The 20073-nt window shown below is 41.7% G+C and overlaps 1 protein-coding gene across 9 annotated transcripts in view; it reads left to right on the top strand.

Annotated features, from left to right (window-relative positions):
* The first annotated feature begins 3458 nt into the window (after positions 1-3458).
* BCLAF1 (BCL2 associated transcription factor 1) overlaps positions 3459-20073 on the top strand; it is a 30620-nt gene continuing 14005 nt past the window's right edge. For 2 of the 9 annotated variants that reach the window (XR_008314691.1, XR_008314690.1), the window contains exons 1-7: positions 3477-3670; positions 5542-5603; positions 8357-8481; positions 9518-10423; positions 12869-13537; positions 13630-13799; positions 19677-19782. Coding sequence is in view for 7 of the 9 variants with exons in the window: in XM_053288684.1 (XP_053144659.1) it covers positions 8378-8481; positions 9518-10423; positions 12869-13537; positions 13630-13799; positions 19677-19782 (1955 nt within the window). In the remaining 2 variants the exon portion in view is untranslated. Of the gene's footprint in view, positions 3680-3874; positions 3927-5541; positions 5604-8356; positions 8482-9517; positions 10424-12868; positions 13538-13629; positions 13800-19676; positions 19783-20073 lie in introns of those variants that run through there. The other 7 variants (XM_053288684.1, XM_053288676.1, XM_053288666.1 and 4 more) reach the window with 7 other exon arrangements.

The raw sequence follows: 20073 nt of genomic DNA, 5'->3' as shown, positions 1-20073 counted from the left end.
TCATGAAGAGCAGGCTACGACATTTGTAGTGGGATCACACTAACTTGGATTAGGGGGCACCATTACATCTCTAATGGTGCAGTGGGGAAATGACTTGACTAGCAAGCCAAAGGTTGCTGGTTCAAATCCCCGCTGGTATGTTTCCCAGACTATGGGAAACACCTATATCAGGCAGCAGAGATTTAGGAAGATGCTGAAAGGCATCATCTCATACTGCGCAGGAAGAGGCAATGGTAAACCCCTCCTGTATACTACCAAAGACAACCACGGGGCTCTGTGGGCACCAGGAGTCGACACCGACTCGATGGCACACTTTACTTTACTTTACATCTCTGCTCAGCTCAGACAAGTGAAGCTACACATTGTTTCCATACAAAATGGAAACAGCAATAAGTTACCTGACATAAATGAGCTAACAATTGTCAAGGATACTGCTTATTAAAACTTTGTTGATGACAAAAGCTGAGAGGAGCTGACTAAAGTATTCTGGTTCATAGTTCAGACTTGTGAATAGCATTTTGCCTGGTCACAGGCTGTTCAGGCTGGGACTCATTTTCAAAATGAGGAAATACTATTTTCTTTCTTACTTTCTGGTTCATAGTGTTTCATAAATCATTAACATGGGTATCTTTAGACAAGCATATAAGTTTAAAACTTTTGCAGACATACTTCCAAGGCTGCTATAGTTACAAATCTAATCACTATTTTCAGTATGGACTTGTATTAATGAAAAGACATGGTGATTTTCCTTTTTCCTCTTTCTTTCCTATAAATATGCATTACTGGAGTACAAAGCACCTTCATTTATTTTACTCTTGCCAGCTGATACAGGTTATACAACAAACCTGTTAGTGTAGCTTTGTAGGACCAAAGCAGTAACAAGGTTACTATTCAATAGGCAAACTGGATATTATGTAACAAAAATTTATTAGTCTAGGAAGTGTTTTCTTCTTTTGGGGTTTGAGACATTTTAAAAAGGTAGCAGCAACCCTGCACATTCAGGATTGCAGCTTAAAAAAAATTCACCACATAGTGGCTATATATTGGTCTTGTGGGTGAAATATGTTTAGTCTTTTAACCCAATGTACCTCAAAGGGCTCTTGTGAGACTTCACTGTTGCTCTGGGCTTCTTCAAGGAAGAACGGAGCACAAATATAACAAGTTGTTCTAATAAAAACTAATCAGTCTACTTTCCTTTCACTGTCTCTCCAACTGGAATAAATGTGGTTCAAATCGAGGTCCACAAGTTAGATCTTTTTCACCTCAAATGTTCATGTATCCACCATCTTGGATCAGGGTAGAAGACATAATTACAAACTACGCAATCAAGGTGTTCCTGTGTGTCACTCACTACAACTGTACCAAATTTGGTTCAAATAGGTTACACAGTTCTCAAGTTAGTGCACTTGCACCTCAAAGGTTCACACATCCACCATCTTGGTTCAGGGTGGATGACATCATCACAAACCACATCATTGGGGGCATCCCTATGTGTCCATGCAGCTGTAGCAAATTTGGTTCAAATCAGTTAGACTGTCCATAAGTTAGTGCACTTGAGCCTCAAAGGTTTATGTGCCCACCACCTTGAATTGGGGTGGATGACATCATCATAAATTACACCATTGAGGTGTCCTGATATGTCCCTACAACTGCAGCAAATTTGGTTCAAATCAGTTAAGTGGTTCCCAAGTTAGCCCACTTGTGCCTCCAAAGTTTACCCATCCACCATCTTGAATCAATGTGGATGACATCATCACAAACTATGCCAATGCCAATGAGGTGTTCCTGTGTGTCACTCACTGCAACTGTACCTAATTTGGTTTAAATTGGTTAGTCACCATCTTCAAATTAGCCCACCTGTTCACGTGGCCACCATCTTGGAGTGGATAACATCATCACACACCATGCCATTTGGGCATCCCTATGTGTTCTCACAGCTGTAGCAAATTTGGTTCAAATAGGCTAGACGGTTCACAAGTTAGCCCATGCGCCTCAATGCATCCTCCATCTTGGATTGGGGTGCATGGCATCATCACAAACTACACTGTTAAGGTGTCCCTACAACTGTATCTGATTTGGTTCATATCAGTCCATGTGTTGCGAAGTTGATGGCGAGGGGGACACACACAGAGAATGCTGGACGATCTCATAAGCCTACTGGAAAATAGGCTAAAAAAAGGAAATATTTTAAGCTCAAGAGAGAATTGCTAGGTGAGAGCCGTGTAGTGTAAGTCTTGGACCAGGCATACCTCCTTCAAGTATCTGCTCGGCTATAATACTCAGTGGATGGTCCTCAGACAGTACTGAGTTAGATGGACCAATGATCTGACTCAGTATATTATATTATATTATAATTATAATTATAATTATACATTTATATCCCGCTATTCCTCCAAGGAGCCCAGAGCGGTGTACTACATACTTGAGTTTCTCTTCTATGGCAGCTGTCTATGTCCCAGGGGAGCCAAAGGTTTTGCCGCACCTGAGGTCAGGTGCCAAATCCTGCCTTGGCCCTTGTGGTGGCCAGCCCCCTTCCAAAACGGAACCTTTCAGGCTTTGAAAGCCACTGGGGAGGACGAGGGAAAGTTGCCAGCAGTCTCCTCTTCTCTCTTTGGGCTTCCTGCAAGCATTGCAAGGAACAGCGCTCCTTGCAACTCTTGCAAGGGTCAGATTAGTCTCGAAGAACTGCTCCACGGCTGGTGAGGCATCTTACTGCCCAGCGAGAGCCAATTCTGCGCTGCCAGGATCACCTCCCCTCAGGAATCGTTTCAAACGACCGTTGCTGCTCACGTCAGTCATCATCTCTCCTTTCCTCATTTTAATCTACCGCACAGGTTTGTTGAGAGGATAAAATAGGAGGAAATGCCTGTTAACTTACGAAGCACTCCTTAGAGCAGGGCTGCTCAACTTCGGACCTCCTGCAGATGTTGGCCTACAACTCCCATAATCACTGGCTATTGGCCATTGAGGCTGTGGATTATGGGAGTTGTAGTCCAAAAACAGCTGGCGGGCCGAAGTTGAGCAGGCCTGCCTTAGAGGAAGGGCCAAATACATGTCATAAGGCTTCCTACATTAATAGCATGATGATAATTAGAAGGTACTATAATAATAATAATAATAATAATAATATGATTTCTATACCGCCCTTCCAAAAATGGCTCAGGGTGGTTTACACAGAGAAATAACAAACAAACAAATAAAAGAGAAATAAACCTTCCTCTTTTCACATAGTTTTTTTTTTTTAATTTAAAGCACTGATGCCATTCCACCGCCTGTAGCAAGAAACAGAAGCTGGCGAATTACGTCTGAAGTTTGCTGCTCCCACGACTCCTTAAGGAACAGCACCTCTGATCAGGCGCGCCTAAGCCGCATAAGGCAATGTCATGTGATTCTGACGAACGTCAGTTTCATCGCTTAAACTACCCCGGCTAGTCTAGTCGCCATCTTTCCGAAGGGCAGCACCGGAAACCCGAGGCCGCGAAGAGCATTGCTGACTTTCCTGTTTCTATCCCCACCCTCCGCTCAGCCCGGAAGTGACGTGTCCGGGCTAATTCAACGTCGCAGACAGTGCTTTCTCTATGGTTTTCTCTCCCCCATCTCTTTTCCTTCAAGAAGACTGGAAATGGCGGCCGAGCAGTGAGAGCCGAGCAGGAGGCGTTGCCCAGAAAGGGTGAGCCAGGCAAGAACTCGAGCGGCCGGAGGAGGGTCGAGCCAATGAGGTGTTGAGGGCTGCTGGATCTGTCCGCTTGGTTTCCTGCCTTTGGATTCGGGGCCCCCTTCGCTTGGATGAGGATGCCGCCGCGTCTCTCCCCCCCCCCCCTTTCTCGGTGCTCTGTGGCGCGAGACTCCTTCTCAACTCGCCAGGCGCCCCTTCCTAGTTCCGTTATTCGCGTCACGCCCGCCGCCTCCCCTCACAGATAACACCGGTGGGCTAAGGGCATCGGAGCCGGGGCGGAGGGCCCGGGGGCAGGGGCAGTTGGCTCTTTATGTCGTGCTTCGTGCGCTCTCCCTTTCCGGGGGGCGGCCTGTCCCCCCCTCCCCCCGAGAGATGGAGGGTCCGAAACGGACGGTGGGGCGCGGCGTCGCCCACGGAGGCCTCTCGCGAGGGCTGGAACAAGAGGCCGCCCCTTTCTGATAAGGCTGCTGCGCGGGAGCGACACCCGATACGGTTTGAGGAGCTACTGCTCCTCCCCCGTCGCTGCGGCAACTGATCCGTCAGGAACAGTAACCGTGACTGGGCGGAGAGGAACGACCGTCCTTTTATGTTGTGTTTTCAGGACAGCTGAGGGCAGCCTCGCACATCACGTGTGCCAGATGATCTCCCAAGAGGGTCTCCTTAATTACACGTCCCGTATGAGGTGTGCCTGAGGCACACGCGTGTATCCTACACACGTGCGCTTGTCAGGGAGCTGGGTTTGGCTGCATTAATCCCAGTTGACTGGCAACCCGGGGTTTCCCCCCTGCGTAGTGTGGGACACGGCCCTCCTGCTCGGATGTATTTTCTATTTCATTAGCAAGGAAGGACAATGCAAATTCAGCTTTGCTTCTTTGCTCGCTGTGCAAGGTGGAGTAGTCCATGGATCTTTTCCGCCCACAGTTTCCTCATTCTTTGGGCAAATTTGTGCAGTCAAGGTTGCTTCCAGAAACACATATGGAAAGCAGCTAACTTTGAAATGGGCTTTTTACAGATTTAACCACTACAATTATGGCAGTACATATTTCAGATGAATTGTCTCTGAGAAATGGTGCCTGTAACTAGGAAAGAGCCTGATTCACTCAAGACGTTTTTCATGCAGATGTGTTGGTAGAAAACTTCATTTGGAAACAGAAGTTACACCGTGATCTGTGAGGAAGTAGATTAAAAACCTTTCAAATAAATTAAATTGGAGCCAGTGTGCACATTTTTGCTGTAATCCAGTGAGCATAGTTTAGGATGTGTGCATGATTCCTGGCGGATACACAGCTAATTTTTGCTGGTTGATGACTGAAATAAATTTGAATTGAATACACAGCTAACTAGATGATTCAAGTTAACATCTCAACTGCGGTGGGGTTGGGGCTTACCAATGCTGATCACTTGCTAGGTGACTGACCCTTTGACAATACCAGCCAACCTCTGTGCATGTTTCTCAGAACTGGCCATTATGCTAAACAACAACTAAAACCCAAGAACGCTTTAGTTGTTTGTGTCATTGTATACTTAGGTAGTATGGGCTAAGGGCTGTTGTTAGATGCTGGAAGGATCCTGTTGTAATCCTTTGAGATAATACTTGTATTTTCTTAGTGGTACAATATGGAAGGGCCAAGAAATTCCTTGTATGCAAATGTGTATTTGTAAACAGTCAGCTTAAACCTACTAAAATACTAGGAAAAGTATTTTATGGAATAAATATTTAATTATAAATTTGGTAAAGTTAAGATAACCCCCGGTTAGACTTTGCTTCAGATGTTCTGTCTTTAACACTAAAGGATATTTTTAAAACATGTTGGTGAGGAAGGGACAGTACCTATAATCAAAATATCTTTATTTTTCTTTAACAGGAATTGATTTGAGTCAACGAGGAACTTTAACATCATTTCCTATTAACAAACAGGATTGAAAGGTAAGATTGTAACCTCTTTTGAAATAGGCAATCCAGACCACGAAAATTGTGTGTGCGCCCCGGCACCCCCCAGAAGTAACTAATGTATTATATACTTTTAAAACTGGCTTTACATGTGTTTTATCTGGGTGAGAAGCTTAATTACTTTGTGATCATGGGTAAAAATGAGGACCAGCTAAGCAAGTAGTTTGAGACATTAAAAATTACTAGGCAATTTGATAGAAATTATAATTCTTTCTTCACACAAGGGCTTCGTTCAGTTCCTGTGCTTGAAGGGATCTCCATAGATTTCTGCAGAGCAGTGTTTTTCTCCCCACTCTCCACAAACAATGCAGATGATGCATGAAGGCAGTCTGAAGAATGAGAAATTTGTGTCTGTCTCCCATTTCTTTTCCTCTGCTTGATCAACCTGTTTAAAACATAAGAAGAGCCTTGCTGGGTCAGGCCCAAGGATGTTTAGTTCAGCATTCTGTTTCTCACAATGGCCCACAAGATGTGTCTATAAAGCCCACAAGCCGAAGGCATGTCCCCTCTTCTATTGTTAAACCCTGCAACTGATATTTAGAGGCCTATTGTATAGCCACCAAGACTAGTTGGCATAAATAGACTTGTCCTCCATGAATTTGTCTAATCGCCTTTTGAAGCCATTCAAGGTTGTGGCCACCACATCTTACTTCACAAATTAATTATGTCCTGTGTAACAAAGTATTTTCTTTTGTCTGTCCTATATTTCTTGGTAATATGAGCTGCCTGAGCTCTGGAACTTGAGAAACTTGATTGAGCAAAGGAAAAGGGCTAATCTCTAAAACTCTAAATGACTTTAGCATTTGGGTCTGATTCTGCTGTGTGTGTTGAGTTTATTTCCAGATGTTTTTCACCTTTAAGGTTAACTGGGCTTGTTCACTTCACCTCTATCTCCCCTGCTACCATTTGTTTGTTATGAAGCCTCTGTAACACTTAGGGTTTCTTATCCTGGTAACATGACTTTACAAATGTGGGGAAGGTTGTTGACAGGAATCACTCAGATGTTTCAAACAAAAACAAGAATAAAATTATATTAAAGATGCTTTCTGAGGTTTGTGTACACTATTATTAAGAAGGATTGTTAACTTGCTTGGTTCCAGTATTGATGTTTATTTTTATAGAACTTGGTTGCGTTTCACTAGGTGCTTGAAATTTTAACCCAGTTCCTTCCTAGAACTGTCCAGTCATTGTCACAGACTTTAAAAATCTTTTAAGTCTAAAGCATCTCCTTTTGAGACTGCTTCTCACCAGACCCAAAAATCCACTCCTCCTCTCTCAGCTACTAACTTCCAACTGTCACATTCTGTCACTGACTGACAGCTTCACTGTGTTCCAAGTTAATTTACATAAAAATAGTTCTGCTCCTTGTATCATTTAATCACAGACTTGGACATAGTATAAATTCAAATTTATATGTTGTTTTCTTCAAAGTAAGGTCATCATTGCTTAGTGAATTTCAGTCAGAATGTCTGTTTTTGTCTTGTAATGCATGTGAGATAATGACCTGCCTAAACTCTTGATTGTCTTAAAAGAAAGGCTAGTGGCTCACTTGGGCTATTTGAGTGCATGGATTTGAGGATCACTGCTCAACTTGTAAAAGGGGCTCACTTTTGAAGTGTGGAGAAAGCTAGAATAATGTTCTCATTTATTTTATCTTTGGATTTTTTTTTTCTTTGAATAAAAACTATTAAAATATACTGGTGTGATTCTCTTTGGTGTCTTACCTGCGCATATGTTTTCTGCTCACACTTCAGTACCGTCTTAAACAAACAAAAAACACCCCAAAACATCAGTAATGGTCCCTAGCCCAAGCTTGTGTTACTAGTGTGTTTCAGTCTGGCTACTCTGTTATGAAAAGAAAGAATGGTTTTAGTGGTTGTTGCAGGTCAGATATAGAAAAAGGTACTTTGGGATGTACCCAAAGGGATGAAATAGTTTGTGATTTTTTAAAAGTTAATTGTAGGTTATATTGATTAAATGCATCTTTATTGAGGAAAGGAGCAGCCAATGAGGGAAGAAAATACACACTTAAGAGTAAAATATGTTTTGTAGATACTGGTGGGGGAAAATAATTAAAATTTTGGTGCCTGTCATCTGCAAAGCTTGCCACTTAAGACTTTGTCATGCTGGGCAAAATGGAATGTTATCTGCTAGTTCTTCAGGATGTTCCCCTTTGGCTGGAAAAGCTATAGGGAAGGGGGTGGGTCTCTTTTAATACTGAATTGTATTGTAACCATGCTGGCTGACCGGATGCACAGCATTATGGAGCTTTGTCCTGGAGCTGCTACAGACTCATAAGGCAGCCCTGATGCTGTTAAGAGCACGCAGTAGTATAAGCAGTGCTTTCACTATGAGTTTTCCTCTTTTCGACCATGGGAGAAATGGTGAAAATGCTGCTTGCGTTACCACCACTTTTAACTGTGTTGGGGCTGCCTTAGGTATCCATAGTAGCCTCATGGTGCAGTATTCTAGTGAACATTGTTATAGCTGTGCATCATGTCAACCAATGTATGCCATATTAGACTTTCACAAATATACTCTGAGCCTAAATAAAATAATATTTCTTTCACGAATTATTGGGACAGTTGTTACATTGCAATTTTTATCACTAGTTATAGTTATATGAAGGATTTCCATATCTTCAGTTATCAGTGCTCTGTTGGTTTAAAACATTGTACCTACAAGAAGCTAAAGTTGTTTGTTTCATTTGATTTTTTTCTTTTGCATAGGTGTAAGTCACTGGGGAGAAAATGGGTCGCTCTAATACTAGATCACATTCTTCAAGATCAAAGTCTAGATCTCAGTCCAGCTCAAGGTCAAGATCCAGATCACACTCTCGGAAAAAGAGATACAGGTACACTTACTGCATTTTATATGTGTTGTTTTAATATTTTAAGTTTTTTGCTTTGCTTCTCTACATTTGAAAATAAGTTCCTCTGATGTCAATATGTGGTCCCTCTATTTATTTTCATCTCTGTTCGGAATGGGTTTTGTTCTGGGTGACAGTATCAAGGCAGTGTGTGTGCACATGCATTCACAGTGGGGCCTTCCTAATTCGACCTGAGCAGGATCTAAAATTAACTGGGCAGACATCTGAAAACTTGTGAGCATGCTCACATGTGCACGCCTTAGAGGGAACAGTGGTGGTAAGCATCATAGGCTTAATATCTTAAGTGCTGTTTTGACAATACTCTGTTTTGACCTTAGAAAACATGTTTCTGCCTTGAATACTAATGCTTGCAGGTTATAGCTGTTGCAGGGAATAGCTGCAGAGGATTTACATGAGCTTCTGCTCATTATAGACACTTGTCTGTATTAGCTCATTGAAATCATCTGTGTCTGAATAATATCCATCTACCATCAAGAAACAGGGCAGTGTTGGAATGCTTGTTAAAAGAACAGAAATGTGGAGAAATACTACTTGGGATTCATTCTTCCCCTTTCCTCCCTGTTCCCTGCGTGTGAACAAAACATGGATCATCTACATGCAAATTGAGTTGTGGGGTTGATACTATATTCTAATGGCAATCCCTCAAGCCAGGGGCGTAACAAGGCTGGAGTGGGCCCAGAGACAAAATTTTTAAATGGGCCTCTCACTGATACACACACACACTTCACAATATATAGTCATGTGACTTGCCTCTGGTGGGCCCCCTCGAGGCGTGGGGGCCCCCAGGCAGCCCCCTCCCCTTGCCTTATAGTAGTTACGCCCCTGCCTCAAGCGGTGGTCTCCAGAGTGCTTCTGATGTGTGTAATTTTTGAATATTAAATATGATGTGGCTGGGAAAGCGTGTGTGTGTAATACTGCTCTAAGTGATTTGGATCTCAGCCAGTATATTGATTTTGAAAGATTGTGAACTTCTCATGAAGTAATGTTTCCTTTAATTTAGTTCTAGGTCTCGCTCTAGGACATATTCTCGATCTCGCAGTAGGGATCGCGTTTATAATAGAGATTACCGCAGAGATTACAGAAATAATAGAGGAATGAGACGCCCCTATGGATATAGAGGAAGAGGCAGAGGATACTATCCAGGTGGTGGAGGTAGATATCACCGAGGAGGTTACAGACCAGTCTGGAATAGAAGACATTCCCGAAGCCCTAGGAGAGGTCGTTCACGTTCGAGAAGTCCAAAACGAAGGTCGGTTTCTTCTCAGAGATCTCGGAGCAGATCTCGCCGATCCTACAGATCTTCCAGGTCTCCAAGGTCATCTTCATCCCGGTCTTCATCTCCATATAGTAAATCTCCTGTCTCTTCCAAAAGACGTGGATCATCAGAAAAGCAAGCCAAGAAAACGGAGGCAGCTGCTTTGCAAGACAGCCCCTTAAAAAATAAGTTGCAGGAGGAAGAGAAAGGTACATTTGAACATGACCCATCTGAGACTCTAGATGACTTCAATAAATCAGCAGCAGCTTCAGGTGATATTTGGCCTGGTCTTTCAGCATATGATAACAGTCCAAGGTCTCCCCATAGTCCTTCTATTGCTTCTCCACCTAGTCAGAGTTCTTCATGCTCTGATGCCCACTTACTCAGTACAGTCCACTCAGCAAAAGACACACCTCAGCACTCGCATTCCATTCAGCATAGTCCCGTAAGGTCTGGGTCAGGTTCCCTCGGAAATGGTTCCAGTCGCTATAGTCCTTCTCAGAATAGCCCGCTGCATCACATTCCTTCAAGGAGAAGCCCTGCAAAAGCAACTGCATCACAGAATGCTCCACGTGAGGAGACTCGCACACGTTCTTTTTATCCAGAGGCTGGTGACCAGGAAAGTGCAAAGGGTGCAAAATTTCTGAAAAGGTAAGAATTGTTCCCACAAACATAAAGTTGCGTAACTTGATAAAATGAACAATATAATAAGCAGGACTGATGCCAGGCTGATCTGCATTGCTCCCAGGTGAGCCCTGTAGTGTTCCCTGCTTAGTGGCATGGGTGGCAGCAGCTCCTTGCCCTTCCACCTCAAAGGGTGGAAGTCTCACCCTCTTAAAATGGGATGACAATGCCAGATCTTGTGTTTACTACCATGGGATGAAAAGGAGGTGTCACTGTTGTTACCAAGTCTGTTGGCAACAGCTTTTCCCCTCTTGTTGGCCAGTGGACTAGCTCGCAGTGGCCACCGTTCAATGAGAGTGTCTGACAGTGAAGGCAGCAGCACTGTGAGTCTGTCTGCCAATTTCACTGGTGCCATGGGAAAGGGGTGGCTGGGTCAGGACTTGCAATGATGGATTTAATAGAATATGCCTGTTTAACCTCACTTACCCTTGATTCTGACCCTGATAATAGGTCACTGGGCAATTTTAAAAATACCTGAATGTTCAGTCATTTTATTTTGGTTATACTTTGATTTAGAAACATGTGCAAGAACCTTTGGTGTTGCTGGGCTTGCTGGGTCAAAGCCATAATTCATATTCTTTGTGTTGAATTGTGGGGATGGAGTTTGTTCCCCTACTAAGACAATATATGTTTTCTTTACCTAGCTGTAATGAGTTCATAGCAATCCATTTAAGAATTACCTATCAGCTTGCTGCATTTATTTTTGTATTTTGAGATTGCTGTTCTGAGAACAGTGGCCTCTATGTATTTTCAGAGCTTTAAGAAAACTTTCTGTGGCAGATGTTTAAAAATTAAAAAAAACTTTTTGAGCAGTACAACTGAAAAGTTCCACTCTTAGTCAAGAAGTATTACTGTAAGTTACGCATTATAAACTTGTAGAAATTTTGGTATTGTGTTAGGAGAACTTAGTTTGGTTTAGCTTAACTTTTGTCTGTTTGGCAAAGCAGAGTGCAAGCAAACTTTCTCACTGACAAGGATCTCACATTTGTTTATAATGTTGCAATAGTATCTTTTGAAATCTAATTGAAAATTAACTCCATCTGTGTAGCGTTGTGGTTTTCATATGCAGATATATTTTAAAAGTCTAATAGTTGGGAGTCTGTGGTAGACTGATTGTATAACTCTGTTCACTTGCCGAGTTACTGAATCAATTTCTTCTGAAACATTTTAAGTTTTCTATATTGCCTTTCCATCATTATCAAAATGACCAAGGAGTGTACAACAACTAAAAGAAGAAGAACACACTCTTCTCTGCGAGCTAGATAATAAAATGAAAACGGGCAGTATAGTATTTAGTATTGTAGTTCTAGTAAGAACTAATCTGCCTACTTTCCTTTCACTATCCCTACAACTGGACTAAATTTGGTCCTAATCAGGCAGTTCACACGTTAGCCCATTTGTGCGGCAAACATTCATGTTTCTGCCATTTTGAATCAGGATGGATGACATCATCACAAACTACACCTTGAGGTGTCCCTTTGTGTCCCTATAAAGGTAAAGTGTGCCGTTAAGTTTATTTCGACTCCTGGTGCCCAAAGAGCCCTGGGGTTTTCTTTGCTGTAGCAAATTTGGTTCAACTTGAGTAGGCAGTTCACAAGTTAGCCCACTTTTGCCTCAAACATTTACATGTCTGCTATCTTTAATTGGGGTGGATGTCATCACAAACTATGCTGTTGATGTGTCCCTCTGTGTCCCTTCAACTGTTTCTGATTTGGTTCATATTGGTCCAGGCGTTGCAAAGTTGATAGGGTTTGACACATACACAGACAGACACACACACACACAGAGTGCTGGGTGATCTCATAAGCCTATTGGAAAGTAGGCTAAAAAAATATACTCTTATCTGAGAGTTACATAATAAAATGAAAACCGGCAGTGTAGAAAACGATAAATATTTAGAATCAGGACTACACTGTGTTGTTCCTGTGACTACTTTGCCCAGAAGTATACATTTACTATATCCAGATTTTGAATATGGCACCCTATGTAAGCAGTGTAAAACCTTTGTAGAAGTTTGTGTTTGGCAACATGATCTAATTTGAACTTCTTATATAAAGATTCAGATATTGCATTTGTGTCGAAAGGCATGGCCTTGAATAGAAGATGTAAAGATGAGTGGTAAAGGAGAGGTTTTATCTTCCTTATTGGATAACGTGAGCACAGAACTACTCTATTCGGGGCAAGACATTGTTTAAAAGTTCCAAAAATTGCTGTTTCTGTTTTAATATTTCAGCAATGAAAATTCTTAGTTTCTTGATACAAATATTTCCCCCCTGTATAAATATAAACTGCATGGAATCATTTGTTTACTTGCTTATTTAATTTTGTCATGTTGGGATGCCACAAGATAAATTCTGCTGAATTGGTATAAAGACAGTCAGGAGTTATCATCCTCTTCTTTGCCATCCACAGGTACACAGATGAAGAGTCTAGAGTATACCTGCTTGATAGGGGTAATACTAGGGAGAAAGATAACCAAAAGGAGCGAGGGTCAGAAAAAGGAAGGACAGAGGGAGAAAGAGAATGGGAGGATCAGGAAGCTTTGGAATATTATCTGGATAAAGAGTCTGGAAAACAAAAATTTAATGACTCTGAAGGGGAGGACACAGAGGAGACTGAAGATTATAGACAGTTCAGAAAGTCTGTCCTGGCAGATCAGGGTAAGGGCTTTGCTGCATCTCATCGGAATGCTGAGGAAGAAGGTTCCAAGTATAAATCTAAAATCTCTATCAAGACAAATAGAGAAAGTGAAGTATTTAGGGAAGATAAGAGTTATAAGCTTAAAGAGACAGCTAGCTATGTAGTTGAGAGGCCTAGTGCACCAAAAGATAAGCACAAGGAAGATGAGAAAATTTCTGATAGAATGATGAAGAAAGAAACCCAGTCACCTGAGCAGGTAAAGTCAGAGAAGCTCAAAGAACTCTTTGATTATAGTCCTCCTCTGCACAAGAATCTGGATACAAGAGAAAAATCTACCTTCAGGGAGGAGAGCCCACTTAGGATCAAAATGATAGCCAGTGACTCCCATCGGCCTGAAGTAAAACTTAAAATGGCACCTGTGCCACTTGATGATTCAAACAGGTAATTATCCTAATTTGTAGCAGTTTTTCCTTATTCATGATAGAGTTGTTTTTTTCATAAACCCATGTTTTATTTTTTGTTACATACCTTAGACCTGCTTCCTTGACTAAAGACAGACTGCTTGCTAGTACACTGGTCCATTCAGTCAAGAAGGAGCAAGAGTTCCGATCCATCTTTGACCACATTAAACTACCACAGGCCAGCAAAAGCACATCAGAGTCATTTATTCAGCACATTGTGTCCTTGGTTCATCATGTGAAAGGTATGTCTTGAATTTGCCATAGAAAGCAAGTATCACATGGCCTTAGAAGTACAGAGATATTGCAACCATTCTGTTAAAAAACCCAAGTCTTCTATTTTCATGTAGATTTCTGTATATGCTTTACCCTTATGGTTATATATAACATTGCAGAACATCCCAGAAAATGGATATGGACATTTTGTAAGTATTACAGAGCTTTAGAGAAATTATGACAATTCCATAAATATTATATTTTTTTGGTTTAGATGTTATTTATGTTGACATAGGCCAGACATGCACTTCATAAGGAAGGTAGACCTGGAAGAATGACAAATCCCCTTATTTGCAACCTTTCCCCACATCTTTCTTGGGGAACATGCAAGGCTCACCCAAGTCCATCAAGAGTGAAAGTGGTATTAGAAGAATGCCTCCATCACTGCATGTGCAGTGCTTCTTTCCCCTGAATTCAGAGAGAGAGGAAAAATTTAGAAGGACATGTGGAAAGAAAAATGGGGAGAGCTGGGAAAGAAGACTGTGACTGTAGAGTAGATAATAGTTCTTAGGGGAAAGGGAAAGGATAACCGAAATATGAGGGTTCAGATCTGTGGTGGTGTAGATAAAGAGGAGGGTGTTCTGCAGAGTGCAGAGCAAGAAAGGGTTATTGGAGAGAGGGCAAAGAGATAAAATTGTGACATCATGGTTAAAGTAGCAGTGTAACCTTCTGACATAGCAAAAATGTAACAATGGCATCAGAGTAATGTGTACCGCTACCATGGTCTGGTATTCGGTATTGAGTTGCATGCATATAGAATCCCAATTGCAACCATAATTTGTGAGAATTTTAATTTTGTTGACTCTTAATTTGTTTTGGTTTATGAAAGTAAATGTTGGCTTAATACAACACAGAAATGCAGCATAGTGTTGTTGTTTAGTTAAAAAACCTAAAGGCTCCTAGATAATTTTATTGAATAGGTTCAGAGTTCTGCATTACATGCAAACTCCAGGAACTGTGTAGGAAAAACAAACTAGTGTTTGTTTCCTCTACAAATTGTATTCCTTGACTGATTTTAACTAAACTGCAGTTCTCTTGTGTTTGTGTGACACAGAGCTAAACCAGAATCAAAAGGGGAAAAGTTTCCCTCTCCTCACACATGTGAAAGAGGAGAAATGGAGTGGGAGGACACTTAAACCCATGTCTTGTATGTTCTTCTAGTTGGGGACTGTATGTTTGAACTAGGCCATTCTGTAATCTCAAATCAAAGCTTCAGTTCTATCTAACCTTGGGGTGTGGCTGAGCTGGATAGAATACTGACTAAGTGGCCTTGCATTGGTGTAAGGGTGCTTATCTCAACCATGTACAGTATGGTTACAGCCAGATGTCTGTGGTGCACCAATGCGCAAATTTTTTTTAAAATTTTTTATTTTTTTTAAAGGCATCCTCACTGATTTGTGCAGGCCTTAGGTTGTGCCTAAGGGGCTGGGAAAGCGCCATGAGAGTAGTGGAATGACATTGGATAGGAGGGGCATGGAACGGGACTAGTGAGGTAAAGCCCACGGGATGGGATGGACATGAGTAGTGAGGTTAACTGATCACCTCTGCACAATGCCAGGTTTGGGTTCTCATCTTGTACCTGAATAAGGCTGCATTCAAAAAACCTGAATGTTTTGAGAATCCAAGACACTAGCAGTACTTTGCAACCCCAGAAGGCAAACAGTGTCCACTCTTCTTTGTACACCCATGTGTTCTGCTATGAAAGAGATATGAATAATGACAAACATAAAATATACCCCATAGAGTTCTCCAGTTTGCACCCTATGAACCTGATACCAGACATTTGGGAAACATGAGTACACAGAGTATTAGCCCATCATTGATACAAATAATACACAGTGAAGGGTAAAATGGCAACTAGACATGCTGGAGGATATAGTGATTAGCTTTCATGGAGAAGTATGCAAGGAGAAGTATGGTGATAACCATCTTCATAGAATGGATGTAAAAGAAGAAAAATGTTAAGGCTAAAGAGTTGCACTTTAAATTGTGTAGACAAAGTTGTTTGGGGCAGATTGCCTGATCTAAGAGGATATCCGATTTTTCAGATATATTTGCACCATAAGAGAAATGTGATAAATATATATTCCAATTAATAGCAACCAGGGGATTTTTAGTTTCTCTAACTGCCAGTTTAAGGGTTGCGCTGGTGCGCGATGCAGTTAGAGCACACAAGGAGCTATAGAATTCTACCCTGCAAGTTCATGCGCAGGCACAGTACCAAGTCTTATGAATACCTGTGGATCACTTAAAGATCAATAGTTACAGGTAAGCAACCTGTTTTTTCTCTTTGAAATGGGGAATGTGAAATGTACTCCCCAAATGATAATAGTCTTAGCTAGCTAGGAAGCTGCAGTTTGACAAACCTGTAGCTAGACATTCTGATGTTTACCTTGGAAGTCAGCACAGAACAAGTCAAAACTACCCAGAGGAGAGAATGTATGACTGTATGAGTTTTATAGCCCCTTCACACATTTGAATCGGGCCAAGGAAAGCAATTAAGAGTAGCAACCAGGAATATATATCTATGATTGCAGAATTCTAGCTGAATTTTCTAGTATGCTATAAATGTACAGATGTGACTATTTTATCTTCAGACATTATTTGATATTTTCCCTGAAAAATACACTTAATCTAATTTTAATGGATTTTTACAGCTCCTCCACCGGCATGTACTTATATGTCATAACTTGAGCAGTAGTTCTGGCAGCCTAATAATTAGAAAGCATTGTCATTAAGACTGGCAAGTGATAATTGCAGGGCTAGGTGACCGAATGCATTTTTACTGTATTTACCTGAATCCCAAACTAGGTTTTTTCCTAGTTCTTTGATGTTAGAAATTTGGGGGGGGGGTCTTCTTAAATTTGGATTCCTGTTCCTTTTGGGTAAATGGAGGTTACAGTGCCACTTGGTAAGCCCTGCCCCCTGCTAACTCTGACTATAGTGCTTGATTCTTCATACAAATGCTGCAGTCGTGTTCAGCAGCATGTTGGCACAGAGGGTGGGGCATATTGCAGTGGCGGAGTGTGACCACCGGCGGCCTGTGTGTGGCAGCGGCCCCGGCCCCACTCGCCCCGCCCCCCGCGTCTGACATCAGATGTGGGGTTAGCCACATCCCCCTCCTCTGATGTCAGACGTGGGGGGGGCGTGGTCTGGCTCCCAACCGGAGCCGCAAGGCTCCGTTTGGCAACAGATGGAGTCTAGCTCCTGAAGGGGCCTCATGGCCCCTTCAGGAGCTAAATGAAGGCTGGCCCTGTGTTTGCAGCTCAGCCAGTAGCAGCTCTTCCTTGGGAAGAGCCACTCCTGGCCGCCTTCGTTTAGCTGCCGAAGGGGCTGCGCGACCCTGGCAGGAGCTACTTAGGCTGGCGCTGCATTCGCAGTGCAGCCAGGAGCAACTCTTCCCTGCCTTAAAGGCAGGGAAGAGCCGTTCCTGGCCACGCCGCAAATGCAGCAGCCATTTAATTCTCAAATGGGGGCTGTGTGGCCCCTGCTCTGGAGCTAAACCAACACTCCCCGTGTCTGATGTCAGATGTGGGGGCAGGGCATGTTGGAGCCACAAGGCACAGCCCCTGATTGGGCACGGCCCGGGTTCTTTGAACCCATTGGCCCAGTGGTGGCTCCGCCTCTGGCATATTGGGTGGCATTATTGTAACCTTGTACATGGTTATAATAACACTTGAATAGGGCTCCTATACACAAATTAATGGGGAGATACTCCAAACAATTATGCAAAATGGAACACAGCAATCTAACATCAGCTATAAGAAAAATTATGAAAACTAACCCAATATTTCTTTCCTAATGTAGCGTTTTCTCTTACTGTAATATCTTTGAAGTGGTCAACTGCTGTTCAAGGGAAGAGAGGACAGTAATAATTTTTGCTCCTTTAGAATGAAAGATTTTTCTTGGTTTAGGTAGGAGGTCTTATCTGTATATTAGACATACATTTTGTTTTGTCATGCTTACAACATTCTGCACTGGTCAGTTCCAAATATCTGAGCTGATGTCATATTAAAAACTACAAATTAAATTTTAGTAAACACCTCCCACCCCCGATTTGGAATTTTTAATGTACATATTTGGCCATGAAGATATTTGCCTGGAAAACTAACCGGTTTTGCACGTTGCTTTTTACTGTTTGAGTTAATTGATTAAAAGGATTTACAAAGTTGCAAAATCCTGATTATTACATTAGCTGAAGATATAATATAATGGAACTAATTTAAATGTAGTATGAAGTACAACATATAACCAGATAATCTGTTTTAACTACTAGTCTGTGGCCAAGTTAGTTGATGTATAAATCATCATTTGCTTCCAAAGGTATCTAAATCTTTCTACGCACTTCAAAAGTACCTATGGCTCAGGTTTTGGTAAAACTGTAGTAGTAAGCTTACATTATTGGTGCAATGCAGCTAGACTGAACAGCTCTTCAGTTATATGGAGCTGAAAATTCCCAGTGATGTTTTCTTTTTCATTGCAACTAGGTCCTGGAATGTGTTTTGAAATGGCAAAATCCATATTACAAAAGTAAAATAGCTGTTGAAAGATAACAGATGCACAAACAGGCAAAGTTGAACCTTCTATCTTCCTGGCAAAAATGGCACAAAAACTGAGTTGCTAGCTCATATTCCTGTGTTTGATGGAATTATAATTGAGACACTACCCTTGTAGTGGCCATATCAAGTTTTAATGATTGGTTATGAGAGATGTGCTGGATGTCGGGCGGTAAGTTGATACAGATGTATGTTGACCTGTTAAGCAGATAGCTTGCTTTATATGTAACATTTCATAATCCTTCATAATTTTACACATTTTTCTATTTTACATTTAAACACATCTGTTGAACTGGTCTTTCAAAATGTAGTGTTGCTGTTACTAATCTAATGGTCTTGGGTTAAAAGGGAAGAAATTTGAAATATGCTGTCAGATTTGCCAAGATGCCAAATGTTTAATATAGTCAGCTGTTAGGGTCTTCCTTCCTTCTGGTCTGGTCTGGAAAAAAAGAGAATGTGTTTCTTTTAAGAAATAATTGTTCAGTGCAGTTCTAAATATTCTTATTTAGAAGCAAGTTCAACTGAGTTCAGCAGGGCTTATTCCCAAATAACTGTGCATAGGATTACAGTATTAATTTAACAGATTAATAAAAAATGGGGAGCTCTGGATACATCAAATAATTTAAATGCTGAACAAGTGCTCTTCAAAATAATATTTCCAGAGGTAAAATTACAGATTACTCAAAGTAAAATGGCAGACATACAGAGCAAGGACACACTGGTGCAACAAAAGGTCAGCCTAACTCAATTTCTAATTAACCTGACCAGTGAGTAAGTGGCAATTTTAACCTCCCCTTCCCCAGGAAGGCCTTTATGGCTAGGGAAAATGTGTCCCAGAAGGCTGCACAACCCTCAGGGAATATCTTATGGTGGCACAGAGGGCTTCCTGGGGAAGGGAAAGATGCCAAAAATTGCCAGTTCCCCTCCTGCGGCCGTGCAGTTGGAAAGTTCTGTTAGGCTGTTCTCTTGCTCACCATTGCATCCTTGTTCTATATGTCAGCCAGTTTTTACTCCATGAGGAAAGCACAACAATGATCAGTGTAAATGGCTACCTCCCTCATTAAAATGCTATAGGTTTTAAATTGATAGTGATGCTGGCAGCACGTACATGTAAAGAGAATTGTAAAATTTGATGTTTGCTACTGTTGGTGCTCACTGAGAAAGAGGTGGGGGAAATTACCTTTGCCTTGAATGTTTTATGAACCCTTCTGCCTGTTCAACATCCTGGTTGGGTATGACATATACATGTAACTAAGTTAACTAGACAGTATTTGTCTTTGCAACCAACAGAACAGTATTTCAAGTCTGCTGGAATGACCCTAAGTGAGAGGTTCACTGCTTATCAGAAGTCTACTGAAGAGCATAGCACCCGCCAAAAGAGTCCTGAAATACACAGGTGTGATGTTGCAATACTCTCTTTGCTACTAACCTAGCTGTGATAATAAATACAAACTCACTCATTACGTGATACACATGACTTGTTAGTAAAATCACACAGCTTAAGCTCCTCACCTAAGAGAAACATGGGACAAAAATTGAACAAAGATTCATGGTTAAAATTAGCCCCTTGGTCTGCTTTGCATGCAGAAGGTGCCAGGTTCAATCTCTGGCATCTCCAGGTAGGGCTGGAGAAGCTTTTGTCAGTGTAGACAATACTGAGCTAGATCGACCAGTGTGTTCTGACTGA

The sequence above is a fragment of the Hemicordylus capensis genome, chromosome 1, assembly GCF_027244095.1.
Source record: "Hemicordylus capensis ecotype Gifberg chromosome 1, rHemCap1.1.pri, whole genome shotgun sequence".
Classification (NCBI taxonomy): domain Eukaryota; kingdom Metazoa; phylum Chordata; class Lepidosauria; order Squamata; family Cordylidae; genus Hemicordylus; species Hemicordylus capensis.
This window is presented reverse-complemented; position numbering and strand designations above follow the sequence as displayed.